The sequence below is a fragment of the Chaetodon auriga genome, chromosome 12, assembly GCF_051107435.1.
Source record: "Chaetodon auriga isolate fChaAug3 chromosome 12, fChaAug3.hap1, whole genome shotgun sequence".
NCBI classification, from domain to species: Eukaryota; Metazoa; Chordata; class Actinopteri; order Chaetodontiformes; family Chaetodontidae; genus Chaetodon; species Chaetodon auriga.
The window spans coordinates 21959161-21971821 of NC_135085.1; the positions used below are offsets into that span (position 1 = coordinate 21959161).

The 12661-nt window shown below is 39.4% G+C and overlaps 1 protein-coding gene across 1 annotated transcript; it reads left to right on the top strand.

Moving 5' to 3' along the window:
• The first annotated feature begins 98 nt into the window (after positions 1-98).
• LOC143329615 (uncharacterized) lies at positions 99-8173 on the top strand. The gene is made up of 6 exons (XM_076745601.1): positions 99-164; positions 3385-3687; positions 3778-4050; positions 5360-5446; positions 6968-7011; positions 7449-8173. The coding sequence occupies exons 1-6, from the start codon at positions 113-115 to the stop codon at positions 7650-7652; spliced, it is 963 nt and encodes a 320-aa protein (XP_076601716.1). The 5' UTR covers positions 99-112; the 3' UTR covers positions 7653-8173.
• Positions 8174-12661: the final 4488 nt, after the last annotated feature.

The following is a 12661-nucleotide window of genomic DNA, read 5'->3' on the forward strand; positions in this document are numbered from 1 at the left end:
ATGGATGTAATAGGCTGTTGTGACTTGTACCATACGTCACAAATTTGTCGACAGTGGAACTTCCCTCTCCTCACTATGACACCGTACTTCCTCATGTAACGCATATGCCAGGATGGTGCGTACCGTTCTTCTCTTTGCAGTGTTTCTTCTGCATGAAGCGAAAGGTAAAACTTCCCAATGCCGATTACTTTTCTCATTGCTGTGTTGTGGCACTACTTAAAAAACAGAAGTTAGACCAAAAACCTGTTTCATTGCAACTAATTTTTGAATGATATATATATATTGAGAAATTTCAAGAATTCTCAGTGAGGCGCTCATTGTCAATTATTTCAATAGTGATGCCAATGAAATGTACGACGACACCATCTTTACTGAGATATAAAGAGGCATACAGACATTTCAGTTATTATCAGCCGTTATGGATCCAGACAGATTTAAACATCTGTGGAACCTTTAAAAATTCTGTATTTTTGCTTACTGAATCTACATTACTTGACTGATCTTAAGATGAACTGCTTCCATATCTTAACCACTTAATTATATTGACATATTTGATAGATTTTGTTAGCCTAAATGTAGTCAATTTACTAATTTCCTAATACATAAAGTCTAAAAATACTGTGTGTGTGTATGTATGTGTGTGTGTGTGTGTGTGTGTGTGTGTGTGTGTATATATATATATATATATATATATATATATATATATATATATATATATATTTTTTTTTTTTTTTTTTTTTTTTTTTCCTGAAATCAGCATCTCTACATGTATGACAGCCATTCCATTCAAGTGTCTGTTGAATTCCAATACAAGCACACCTCATTCTACTTAATGAGCACCCACTTTGAAACTTGGTGGGGGATTGGTAATGATCTGGAGGTGCTTCAGCAAGGCCGGAATTGGGCAGATTTCTCTTTGCGAAGGACGCATGAATCAAGTCATGTACAAAGTTACCCTGGAAGAAAACTTGCTTCCTTCTGCTCTGACAACATTCCCCAACTCTGAGGATTGGTTTTTCCAGCAGGACAATGCTCCATGCCACACAGCTAGGTCAATCAAGGTGTGGATGAAGAACCACCAGATCAAGAAAACCCCCACTGAAAACCTCTGGAATGCGTTCAAGATGGTAACAAGCCATCAAACATAGCTGAGCTGCTTAAATTTTTGTGCCAGGAGTGGCATAACGTCACCCAACAGCAATGTGAAAGACTGGTGGAGAGCATGCCAAGACGCATGAAAGCTGTGGTTGAAAATCATGGTCATTCCACCAAATATTGATTTCTGAACTGCTTTTAAGTTAAAACATTAGTATTGTGTTGTTTAAAAATGAATATGAACTTGTTTTGTTTCTTTTCTTATTTTGACCATTTGTCATTTTTTGCAAATAAATGCTCTAAATGACAACATTTTTATTTGGAATCTGGGAGGAATGTTGTCACTAGTTTATAGTATAAAACAAAAAACAAAAATGTGCCAATGATGTGATGGTAGTGTCCTCAATAGCTCTCAGCAAGCCAACAGATTACAACTGACACGATGGAATGCAGCCATGTTAAAAAGTAAAACAAGGCAAACAACTTAAAAGCAGTTTATCAAGATAAAATCAGACTCCTGCGCCTTCCTCCGCCTCTCTCCATCTCAACTTTTCCCTCATGCTAGCGTGTGGTTTGGTTATCCAAATCATACCCCACCACCCTCAATTTTCCACTTCTGCCACTCACCTGAACTTTCACTCTGCCTCCTCAAGCTCCTACCTCAGTAACTACACCTTGAAATTCTGCTGGAATGCGACGTCCCACCATCTTTAAAAAACAAAACTGAGGAGTGGGAAGTAATGACTGTAGCTGGCCTGAGGGCTACCCATTTACACATTGTCACTTTGTGCAGATCAGTTGGCTATTTAATCAAAAGGTGAAAATGCATCCAAGAGGCATTCAAGACACCTCCAGAGATATATGCATAAACTACTTGTCCGAGATACATGCACAAACTACTCATAAAGCAACCTGTTTCAAAATCCACTCACAGCCTAATTTTCTTAATACTTCCATCATCCGCCTCCTCTGTCACTCTGACAACAGCAGCTAAAATTACATGAAAATGACCCTGAAATGAGCCATTGGACCCTGTCTCATTACAGCACCAGGGGAAAAAGGCTCCGTTGATCTGATCTCTTCAGTTCAACCACGATATGATCTGTGTGGGTGAGGGTGCACTCTGTGCTGGAGCCCGTGAAGACGATCAAAGTTTTGTTTTACATGTTCAGAAAAACAAGTCATTCGTCTCACTCACTCACTCACACTCTCTCTCTCTCTCTCTCTCTCTCTCACACGCTAATCATGAGATCAGTTACCACTTGAGTCCCCACATGTCTGTTTGTAAACTCAGTATCACATGTTAAAATGAGTTGCAAGAGTGAAATCTCAAACTACATTTCCCTGCTGTCGCATAAAGAAAATGTGTTAGAAATACTGACACACAATATACAGTACTGGAGAGTAGGGCTGCCACAAATGATCACAGTCGACTAGTCACCGATTATTTTTGCGATTCGTCGACTAGTCGGATCATACGTAAATTGCAGCTCATCACACCAGCATCCAGCTGCTCTTATATAACCATCATTAGCTTCCAGCTTGAAGTGTTTAAGGTATGTGCTAACTAAAAATAAAGACAATTAAGATGATAGTTCAGTCAACTTTTAATGAACTTTGTAGTAACAAACAATTCTTTAAATGTAGCATAAAGTGCAGCTGAGTAAAATAAGGACAAGGCACAGGCCTAAAGAACACAAAAATAAATACTTCAGTTGTCTCTGGCATGAAACGTAGCTACGTTTTCAAGTATTGAATAGTACAAAATCAAATGACGTAGGCACCTGAAACTAAGACATTATCCACAAAAAACAAGTTTTGGTCTCACTCAAATAACAAAAGTGCATTTTGTGCTCAGTGCTCACAACTGTATTCAACTTTACTGCACTCTGACTCTATATAATCCAATCTAAACAAGGCTCTTGTTCATGGCCAGGACAGTTAGCATTTCTACATGTGCTGGAGAAAGGCTTGCTCTCTTTTTTATTTGTGGTAAGGCTAATGAAATCGTCGTTGTTAACGTTTACAGCTATGAATATAAGTAAGTAGCTCAATGTTTACGTTAATGTTAGCGACTAACTAGCCAATTAGCTTAGTGAAACGACTGTCCCTCTTCGTCGTCAGAAGTTGAACCCGCCACAATGATGTGCTTCCTTTTCAGACACTCGTGCATTGCCGTCGGACACCTTGCTTTCACATATAAGTTGTCAGATGACATACTGTTAATATGGAAATATTGATTATAGCTGCTTTCAACATACAAATAATTGTGATATGTTCTTTTTGCAGATACCAGTGCTGAGATTCCTGTGTTTGTGAGGACAGGAGGGGACATGTTTCTCAATCTCGAGTCACCTGTTTCTTTAGAAGACGGTGATTTCATATGGAAATTCAATGACAGTGATAATATTGTGAAACTCCAGAAGGATGAAGCAAAAATTCCTCAGAGTTATCAAGGAAGAGCTGAATTTTCCAAACACAATTACTCTTTAATCTTGAGGAATGTAGCAAAGAGTGACAGTGGACGTTACGTTGCGCTTGTTTCTGGTGACAAGGACAGGCGTGTAGCTGAATTCAAGGTCACAGTTCAGGGTAAGTTTCTCAACATTTTAAATGTCGATACACAGCAGTAACCTGTTTCAAAACCCTTCACGCCTATTTTTTTTTTTTTCCTTCTTCCAGATCCAGTGCGTTCAGTTGAGCTAGCAGTGAAGTCCACTGGCTTCTGTAACCTCACTGTGACCTGCAGTGCAGTGGACTCTGACTTCAGCAGCACTGTCATATGTGACAACCAAACCTGCTCTAAGGAGAGAGGACAGGGATCAAAGGCCACAACTGATCCTTCCTCTATCAACATCTACCTGGAGCAAGGCTTCATCATCTGTAACCACAGCAACCATGTGAGCTGGGAACACATGAAGATGGACATCAAAACTTTCTGCGGGCCTCGTTCAGGTAAGATTAAAAGACAAAGAGTGAGATCTTAAAGTTACTCCTAACCAAACTTTCCACACGACAAAGTTCTCTGGAGGCAGACTGCTTCAGTTCAGCCACAGAAGAGAGCCACGTAAAAACAAACTGACACAACATTCAATTCTGGATCATGCTCAGTGTCACTTTGGAACATTTTATCTATCTTGTATGAGTTTGATATGCCAGAATTGTCAAGCACACACTCAACACTTGGTAAATCTAGAAATATACAGAAGCTGAGCCATTTTTTAATGCCATTTTCTCAAGATCATTAATTAGACAACGCAATAATCACACTGTTATGAGAAAACAAAAAGTTATTTTGTCTTATCTACTCGCACGCATACAAGGCACCTTGACAACTATAACAACTGATTTAAGCTGAAAATGTCAAATCAAGGAGAACCTATTATCGATTAAGGTTACTGTACTTCAGTCTTACGTATTCTAATGCATATTTTATTAGAGCATTCAAACACCCACCGGTGTGGGTAGTTTCTTTTCCAAGTCCCCCGTGCCAATGAGAATTCTTTCAGCCGTAGCCTGCTGTACAGTAATACATTTGCTTTAAGTTGACCGCCGTCTGTTAGCCTACCCCTTAAAATAATAGGCCATAAAGTAAATACCCTCATATCAAATCACACGGGAAAACATTCACACAATCAATGGCAAAAGCTCAGAAATAGTAAATATGGTTTACTTTGCACAGAGCAGTGTGTGTATGTCAAGGTCCACTCTTACGAAGTTGTTTTGTTGTGATAAATTATCTCTGTAGATAGTATCTCAAGACAATGAAATAATTAACTCCTGATCTCCAGATAACGGTGTTAAAGAAAACAACTGGTAAGATCTTTTGTAGTTAGCAATATTATTGTCTAATGCAGCCTCATGAAGGGTCTTCAGCGTTTCCCCCAAAGAAAATGCTGTTTTTCTCAGAAATGATTTCACAACAGCGAGCCGATCCCACTCTCTGCTCTGAACAGCAGGGTCTGAACTATCTTGGGGAAGCTCTGTAATTGTCATTGTCATGTGCAACTCGTCATCACCCACAAATATGTCATCAAATATTGCAGGAGTCCACGCACTAACATGCTCCTACGGGTCAGAAAAATATCTGCAGCTCATCCCTTTCCAAAAGTAGTCAAAAAGTCAGGAAACCCTTTCAGGTTAACCTCAGAGAGATTATTTCTGCCTCCAGAACAGTGCTGCCCTTTTAGAAATATTTGGAAAATCAAAACTACAGTCTTGATGTGTTTCAACATTTCTGATCTATTTTTTGGTTTCTTTAAAGTTCCGAATGGAGTAACCACAATTGCGATTTGCACTGGCTCTGGAATTGTTTGTGGTGTGGTGGTCCTTCTCTTTCTGTTCAGAAAATGTAAGTCAAAGCCTGCTTTTCCAGCAAAATAACAATGTAATTACAATCTTTGTAATTGTTGCAACTACACTGAATCAAGAATTGCTGAAAAAAACAAAATCTAGATTTTTTGCTAAAGCAGTTTTGTCATATTGGGCTAAATGAACAAAACTGTCTTGACCTGACTTGAATTAGGCTGATGTCACCCTCCTTGTATTATTCCCCCAGCTCTTGTGAAGCACAGCTATCATACATGTTGAATGTTGTAGCTGTCCTTCCTCTCAACCTTTAAAAACTAACACTGCTACAAGCTACAGCTACAAAGAACCAGTTTGCTTATATTGCATCTTACTGTACGTTCAGACCAAAAGAGGCAAAAGAGGCAAGGACGCCGGAAGTTAATACATTTTCAATGAGAGCCCGGCGTCCTGAGCGTCCAAAGCGGCACCAGATGAAAAGTTGAACCTCGGTTAACTTTATGGTAATTAGCTATGACGCGGTTCAGCGGCAACCGGCGGCAACCAATCAGAGTAGAGGTGTCCTTCGCTCGAGCGGGCCCCAAAGAACAACACATGTAACTTTGGTTCCTAGTTCCGTCATGGATGCCGAGAAATTGATCACTTGTGTGCGGGCACAGCACACATCACAGTGATGTCATCCAAATCCATGATGAGTCGATATGATTTTGAGGGTTAAACGCGCATATTTATAGTCGTCACAGACCATGTTGATGATACAATAATAACAATTATGAGCGGGAGTTAATTTAATTTGCTAACCGCCTCACCCCATTTTCCCCGTTCTTCCAAAAAAGGAACACTCTTTGGCCCACTCTGAAGGCGAACAACAGCAAGCAGAACTATGCCGCTGTCAAGAAGTCTGCTTTGCGGCTCCTTTAAATGACTAGCGCGATTTAACTTTGACGTCAGTCACTTGAAGAGCGACCAAAGCGGCTAAAATATTTTGCTGCTTTGGAAGCTGTCCTGTTTCTCGTGCAGCCTCGGGCATCCTTGCCTCTTTTGGTCTGAACGCACAGTTAGTCCCCCCTGCTAGCTCATTTGTCAAACATGTACACTGGCCTGCCACTGTAGAAGCTTCTAAAATTACTCACAAAAAGGGATTTTTTTTAGATTTAAACATGAAACACTAACAAAACATGAAAGTAACATTATTCAGTGAGTGACATTATTTTTAAAGGAAAAAATGTTTTCTAATTTTGGTTGGCCTTTAAATAATTCTAAACCCAACACACCCAGCACAGGTCAGAATTAGGACAGACACAAGAATGAGTTAACTCCACCCAGTGCCCATGGGTAGAAAACCATGCTAGACAAGGGGCTGTTTTGATAGTGACCCAACAGCATACCAAAAATAATAACTGATCACCAGAGCTGTTCTATATTTAAATATCATCTTTCTTTATTACAAAAAAGTAAAGTTGACAATTAAAAGTGAAAATTAACAAATTAAAAAAATTAAAGCTTCCTAGGAAAATGTAAATCTTAAGCCAATCATCAATGTTTTTGTATGACTAACCTACAGATGTAAGAAAGAACTCCGGAAATACAGTATATGCAGATCCTCAGGTAAGCAGAAAGGTTTGTGAGTAATGCAGTAAAGCTCAATTTTTAGAAATACTTTCCAAATCTTTAGCTCTCTGTTAGTTTGAGTGGAACTGAAAGCCAGCCTTCCTAATACATTGGCCATCGATAACTAACTGTAACACTCCACAGTCATGACTAGGCCTTCTGTCTAAATTAACTCCATCTCCTTGCTGCAGCTACTGCTGCACCCAAACTGCTGTCGCTGATCCTGCTGCATGCGCTCTTGCTGATGTCTTCTGCTTTCTTGTCTTCTAATGACTTACCGTAAACTGAAGAATTTCCAGATGCACTATGATCCAAAGATCCAAACATGTTGCTTGAGTTCTCAATGAACAGTAGGTTTGGATAAGTACAGTGAATGTAAAGAAATACTGGCAAACATTTCATTTTCCTGACAGTGTCATTTGATTTCTTTCTAGGATTTCACTCCAGCCCGCACACAGCATCAGGATCCTACAGAAGATGCTTCAGGCCTATCTCCTACCTCCACCTACAGCACGGTGGCGTTTCCCACTGCACCTTCAGAATCCAATATGACCAAAAAAGGCGCTTTGCCAGAAACTGTGTATGCTGAGGTTCAAAGATCTGCTATGGACAGCTACACAACAAACACCATGACCTGAAAAACACCGAGAAGACATATTTACAGGAATAACCCAGGACTTTTTATTGTGATTAGGAATTGGAATTAAATAAATAAACTTAGTTCTCTTAGAGTGTGATGAGGTTCATGACATCAGTGGGTGACTTGGCTCTGGGACACTGCAGGGGAAGTACACACATGTACTTCAGGGGCCTTTCTGCCAAAACATGCCAGTGAAACTACTAATGTCATTGGTTTCGCTCAAACAGTTGAACAACAGCGAGGCCTTAGTGCTCTGGTTATGAGGAGACAAAGATGAAAGTTTAGCGTTGTCTGGATAGCTATGAAGCCTTCAAAGATTAAACACGAAAGGTCCAAGAAATGGCCTATGTGGGACTCCATACAGCATGTTGAAGATACCACAGAAACAAGAATCAGGCTTTTTTCTTAGGGGGATTTGAATGTGATATCTCCTTTTCTTATCTCCATATAAATTCCTTTTACATCTATTGCATGCATAAAAAAAATAATTCATTTTATTTATACAGCGGTTTTCTCAACAATTTTACAAGGTGCTTTACAAAGGAAAAAACAAAAGCAGATAAAATGAGAAAAAGGCCATTGACATGAGCACAAAGGAAGTAAAGACAATGAATCGAACTGAATAAGATCAAAGAAATAGGAATAAAAACAGTAAGAATAAAACTTATAAAACATTTCCAAAGGCTTCCACAAAAAGAAAAGCTTTGGGAAGAGATTTAAAAGTTCAGTGTCTGAGTTCAGTAGGCAGAGAGTTCCATAGTGTGGGGCTCTAATAGGTTGTTTGCAGTCATGTGATGTTAAATCCAGATGGACGGCAGGAAGTGAAAACTGCAATGGATGAGCTGGAGGAAAGTTCTTACTGTCCTAGTTTAGATGACATTACAAGAGAAAGGTCTAAACCGAAAATCAGAACATATGTTGAATGTGACCCTTATGTTATGAAGAAAAGTGATTTTTCTTCTGAACTGAAAGTTTTGCCTGCTTCTGAGACGGTAGACATGTAGCACTGTTCTAGTCTACAGGCCTTATGAACAGCGCTCAGATTCATTTACTTACACTCAATGGGGTGAAATTACTGTATTATATGCTAATAAGAGCTGAGAGCGTGTCTGTCTACTGCAATAAAGAAAAAAGACTCAAACTGTGTGTAGACTCACTATGTGTAAATGACCTTTAACATCACATACAGTATTGCTACAAACATGTTTTTTATGTTTATTTAATTATGCTCTTTAAAGTCAGGCCTTTATTTTCTATATTTAGAGCAGACACAAGATCGTGCTTTTATTTTGAAAGCGCCTCGCCAATACGCGGGGTTTCCGATCTTCTATTGGTAACGAGAAAGTGTCCCAATAGAAGTGAACACGCATTCTTTAAGTAAAAAACGTGTCTGCTAAGAGGAGGGGAGTGTGTTTTCTGAGCACCTGGCTGATAGGGGCACAAGGTATGTTTATCGCGTTGTGTGTTGTGGAGCGTTAGGCTCGAAGTTTTATGCCTTCTATGCTTTTTATAATGTGTTTGAGTTATCGCTAGCACGAGTGCTAATTAGCGTTAGCTGACTTTCCGTGTCCATCTATCCGTCTTCTTTATTTGTTCTGCTAATGTAACGGAAGTTGTTTGTGTGATTAAAGTGAACAGTTAAAATGTTTGTCATTCAGTTAAAATGTGCATTGTATTCGTGATTGTTACGTCAGTCGTGTTACTAGTAGTTAAAATGCACATAAATACAGTATTTCATTTCATTTATATACAGAAGGATAACTATGTATTTTTTATTTTTTGTAGCTCTTACGGTGCTACACGGTGCTACATGGTGTTTGTAATAAAAAGGGTTCATGGAATAAAAGACTGTGAAGCATCAGTTGAAGAGCATGACCATCATTCAGCCGGGGATGCTACACTATGGGCAGAATTAATCTCACTGTGGACAACAATAAATTCACTGAACACCTTTAAACTCACCAGGAGCGCTTAAAAACACTGAAGGAGTAGCTTTAAACCTCCAAATTATTCAAAATAACCAAGAAAAACTGTCTGTCAAAATGTAAAGATTTATTAACCCAAACTAGGTGAAAAAAAAAGCAAAATTAAATAACAGTTTAAATTATTAAAATCCCCAATAAACAATTAGACCAGTTGCAGTTTTGCACTTCTGACTTGGTACTCTTAATTATTAATAAAGCTATTCACCCATAGCAATACACACGCAATATTTGTGGGCCAACACTTATTTAAAATAAAAATATGGGCAAATATACAAAACAAAAACAAGCCCCATTGCAGGCCTGAAATTTGATGGTGCGCACTTAACCACCAATGTCTACCGCCAATTGTGGCCGTGAAGCCAGTTACTTACCCTCCGATTTTACCTCTGGGCTTAAGTCTCCGGGCAGCGGCTCCTCATGCCCTAAACAGAAGTCGTGGCTCTCGTCAAGAAAGCGGCTCCTCACCACGATCCCCGGCAACATGAAGAAAAGCCAATCTCCCATCCCTCACCGCCGGACGCGCAACCGAGACTCAACTGGTCACCCTGTGCGCCATCTGGTTTTCTCACGTCTGGTCGCTAATTTCCACTGAGTGCTGGCTAACGGCTAGCACTGCGGTTAATATAGTTCAAAATCCGGAAGCGCTTCCTTGATGGTAGCGGGGGTTAGCCTCCAGGCTAATGACGTCCAAGGCTGCCTCGTGCTAGCTTGATGTCAGCTCGGCTGTTAGCTTGACGTTAGCTGAATGCTCACACTAACTCTCACAGTCTTACTACACTGCATTCAACTCAGAAAAGCAGCGACAGTGACTTTCTGTGCTTAATCACTTCACTGTAACTCTTATTAAAGTCCAGACACCATATAGTAACGACCTGAATATCAGAGCGTTGTCCGCGTTCCTACTCCGAGAGGCCGTCTAGCCGCGACAGACCAAGACATGTCTGTTCTCAAACACACGCCGACGCTGTTAACCCGCCCTAACCAATCAGAAACTTGACGTTGCCTCTTGACTGACTAGTTAGAGGTAGACTCAAACAGACTCAAACAGACTTCAGCCTAAGATGCAAACTAGCCTGTTAGGTTTTAACACCTCTCCAGATCGCAAACGTTAAACGAACGCATTATGATGCATTCATGGTAAGCAGTAAATCACATAACCGTTAAGGAAATAGACAGTTACCCACATTTCATCAATTATATGTGTTCTGAAGACTGTGTGGCAGGGCAGGTGATGTGCAGACTCCGACCACTAGGGGCGCGGCCGCGCCGGTCAAGCTGTGTACTGCTGGAAGTAGGGACAAGAAGTAGTAGTTTGCATCGAGTGGATGAAGTTCGTATGCTGCTGCATGTTGTTTATCACACGGTTGTGAGTTGATGTGCTTCCAGAGAGAAGTGAGTTTAAGTTGTGTTGATTCTCGGATGCATGTTACTGTCGCGCTGTTAGTCTGTACTTGTTATTATACGGCGCTCCTGATTAAGGCGCTCGTACGAACGGTCATTTATTTTATATTTATATTGACGTTACTGACCGTTCCGTTTTCCTCACGTATTTCTGTTGACTGTGTATTGTTTAGTTCTCGTGTGTGAGGAAGTTATGAAGATATATCATGACTGTGTATACCGTGAGTTATAATTGGTTATTAATGATTGTTATTATTTCTGTTTATTCCAGAACCACACACACACACACACATGTATATACGCATGCACAACCACCTGTTGTAAGGGTGATGTTCTGAAAATAAAGGCACCATAAACAGATCATCAACCTTCATCTTTGAGTCTTGGGGGAACAAGTGGACTGCGTTCTGACAGACGCGCACTTTGTGATTGCACATTGAGAAGCCAGTCAGCCGTAAATAAGAGACTCTTTATTACAATATGGCTATACGGATAAACCGAGGAAATAGCCTGGGGTTTTGTGAACAAAATAACCCAGGGGGTTACAGATAAAACCAAGCAGTTAGTATTTTTCTTCCATCTATTGACACATATTTGACATTCATGTTTACACTCATACTATACACAGTTTCTGAAGAACTGCTGTAAATACTTGTTTATATACTTAGTTATATTGTGTTTGTATTATATTATTATGATATGATATGTATTATATATTATAATGCATATTATATAACTATGTAGTTATACTTAGTTCTATTTTTAACAAATGCTATTATTCTATGTTTATATGCTTAGTTATAGTCTTTGAGAACATTCTTTTCTCTTAGTTTTTCATTCTCATTCTTATGTTTCTGTATTGTATATATTTTGTCTTTGTCTGTATGTTTAAACTGCTACTGCAATGGAATAATTTCCCAAATTGGGATCAATAAAGTAACAGTCCTTATGAATCCATTGATGCAAATCACTTCAAGATACAATCACAACAGAAGGCGCAATAAATGGCAACAACAGACAAACAACTGTGTTTAAAATTATATTTACGCAACTCACCAATAACATCACTCAGTGATCAGTGACACTCAGACAAAAATGGTCTGGTAACATCAGCAAAGGTCCACACAATCCACTGCAGTAAAGATATTTAGTCCAAATCATGATATTATGATGTTACACACAATTTGAAGTGATAAATATAGTAAATGGCCTCATTATAAATATATATAGCCAAATGCTGTGGTCTCATTGTGTCTCAAGTCCAACATATAGTCATCTGCAAACATCTATTCACAAAAAGAGATGCTTGCAGATGACAGTGTGTTCAAACTTCAATTACTCAATGCCAGTAGCCCTTACAGTGATGGGACAAAAGTTCAGAGTGTTACCTTTCAAAAGAGACCAAAACCATGCATCCAAATGGTTCAAGAACAGCTAATAGATTATTTCTTTTAGGCCTTGGATAGGCGTGTTAGGCTCATTTTTACTGTAATGGTAAGGGGTTTTTAAATGAGGAATTATTCATGAGCGTCATGTTTTCTGAGAAATTAAATATTTATAATATAGCTATCAAATGCAGTGTGTCTGGGCTCCCCATAGGCTAAGCGTTAACGTCCACACC

Bases quoted from the DNA above. Each gene is read 5' to 3' on its own strand.
- LOC143329615 (XM_076745601.1), top strand. From the start codon at position 113: ATGGTGCGTACCGTTCTTCTCTTTGCAGTGTTTCTTCTGCATGAAGCG. The intron at 4,051-5,359 runs GTAAGATTAAAA...GTTTCTTTAAAG, and splicing joins TTTCTGCGGGCCTCGTTCAG to TTCCGAATGGAGTAACCACA. The intron at 7,012-7,448 runs GTAAGCAGAAAG...ATTTCTTTCTAG, and splicing joins CAGTATATGCAGATCCTCAG to GATTTCACTCCAGCCCGCAC.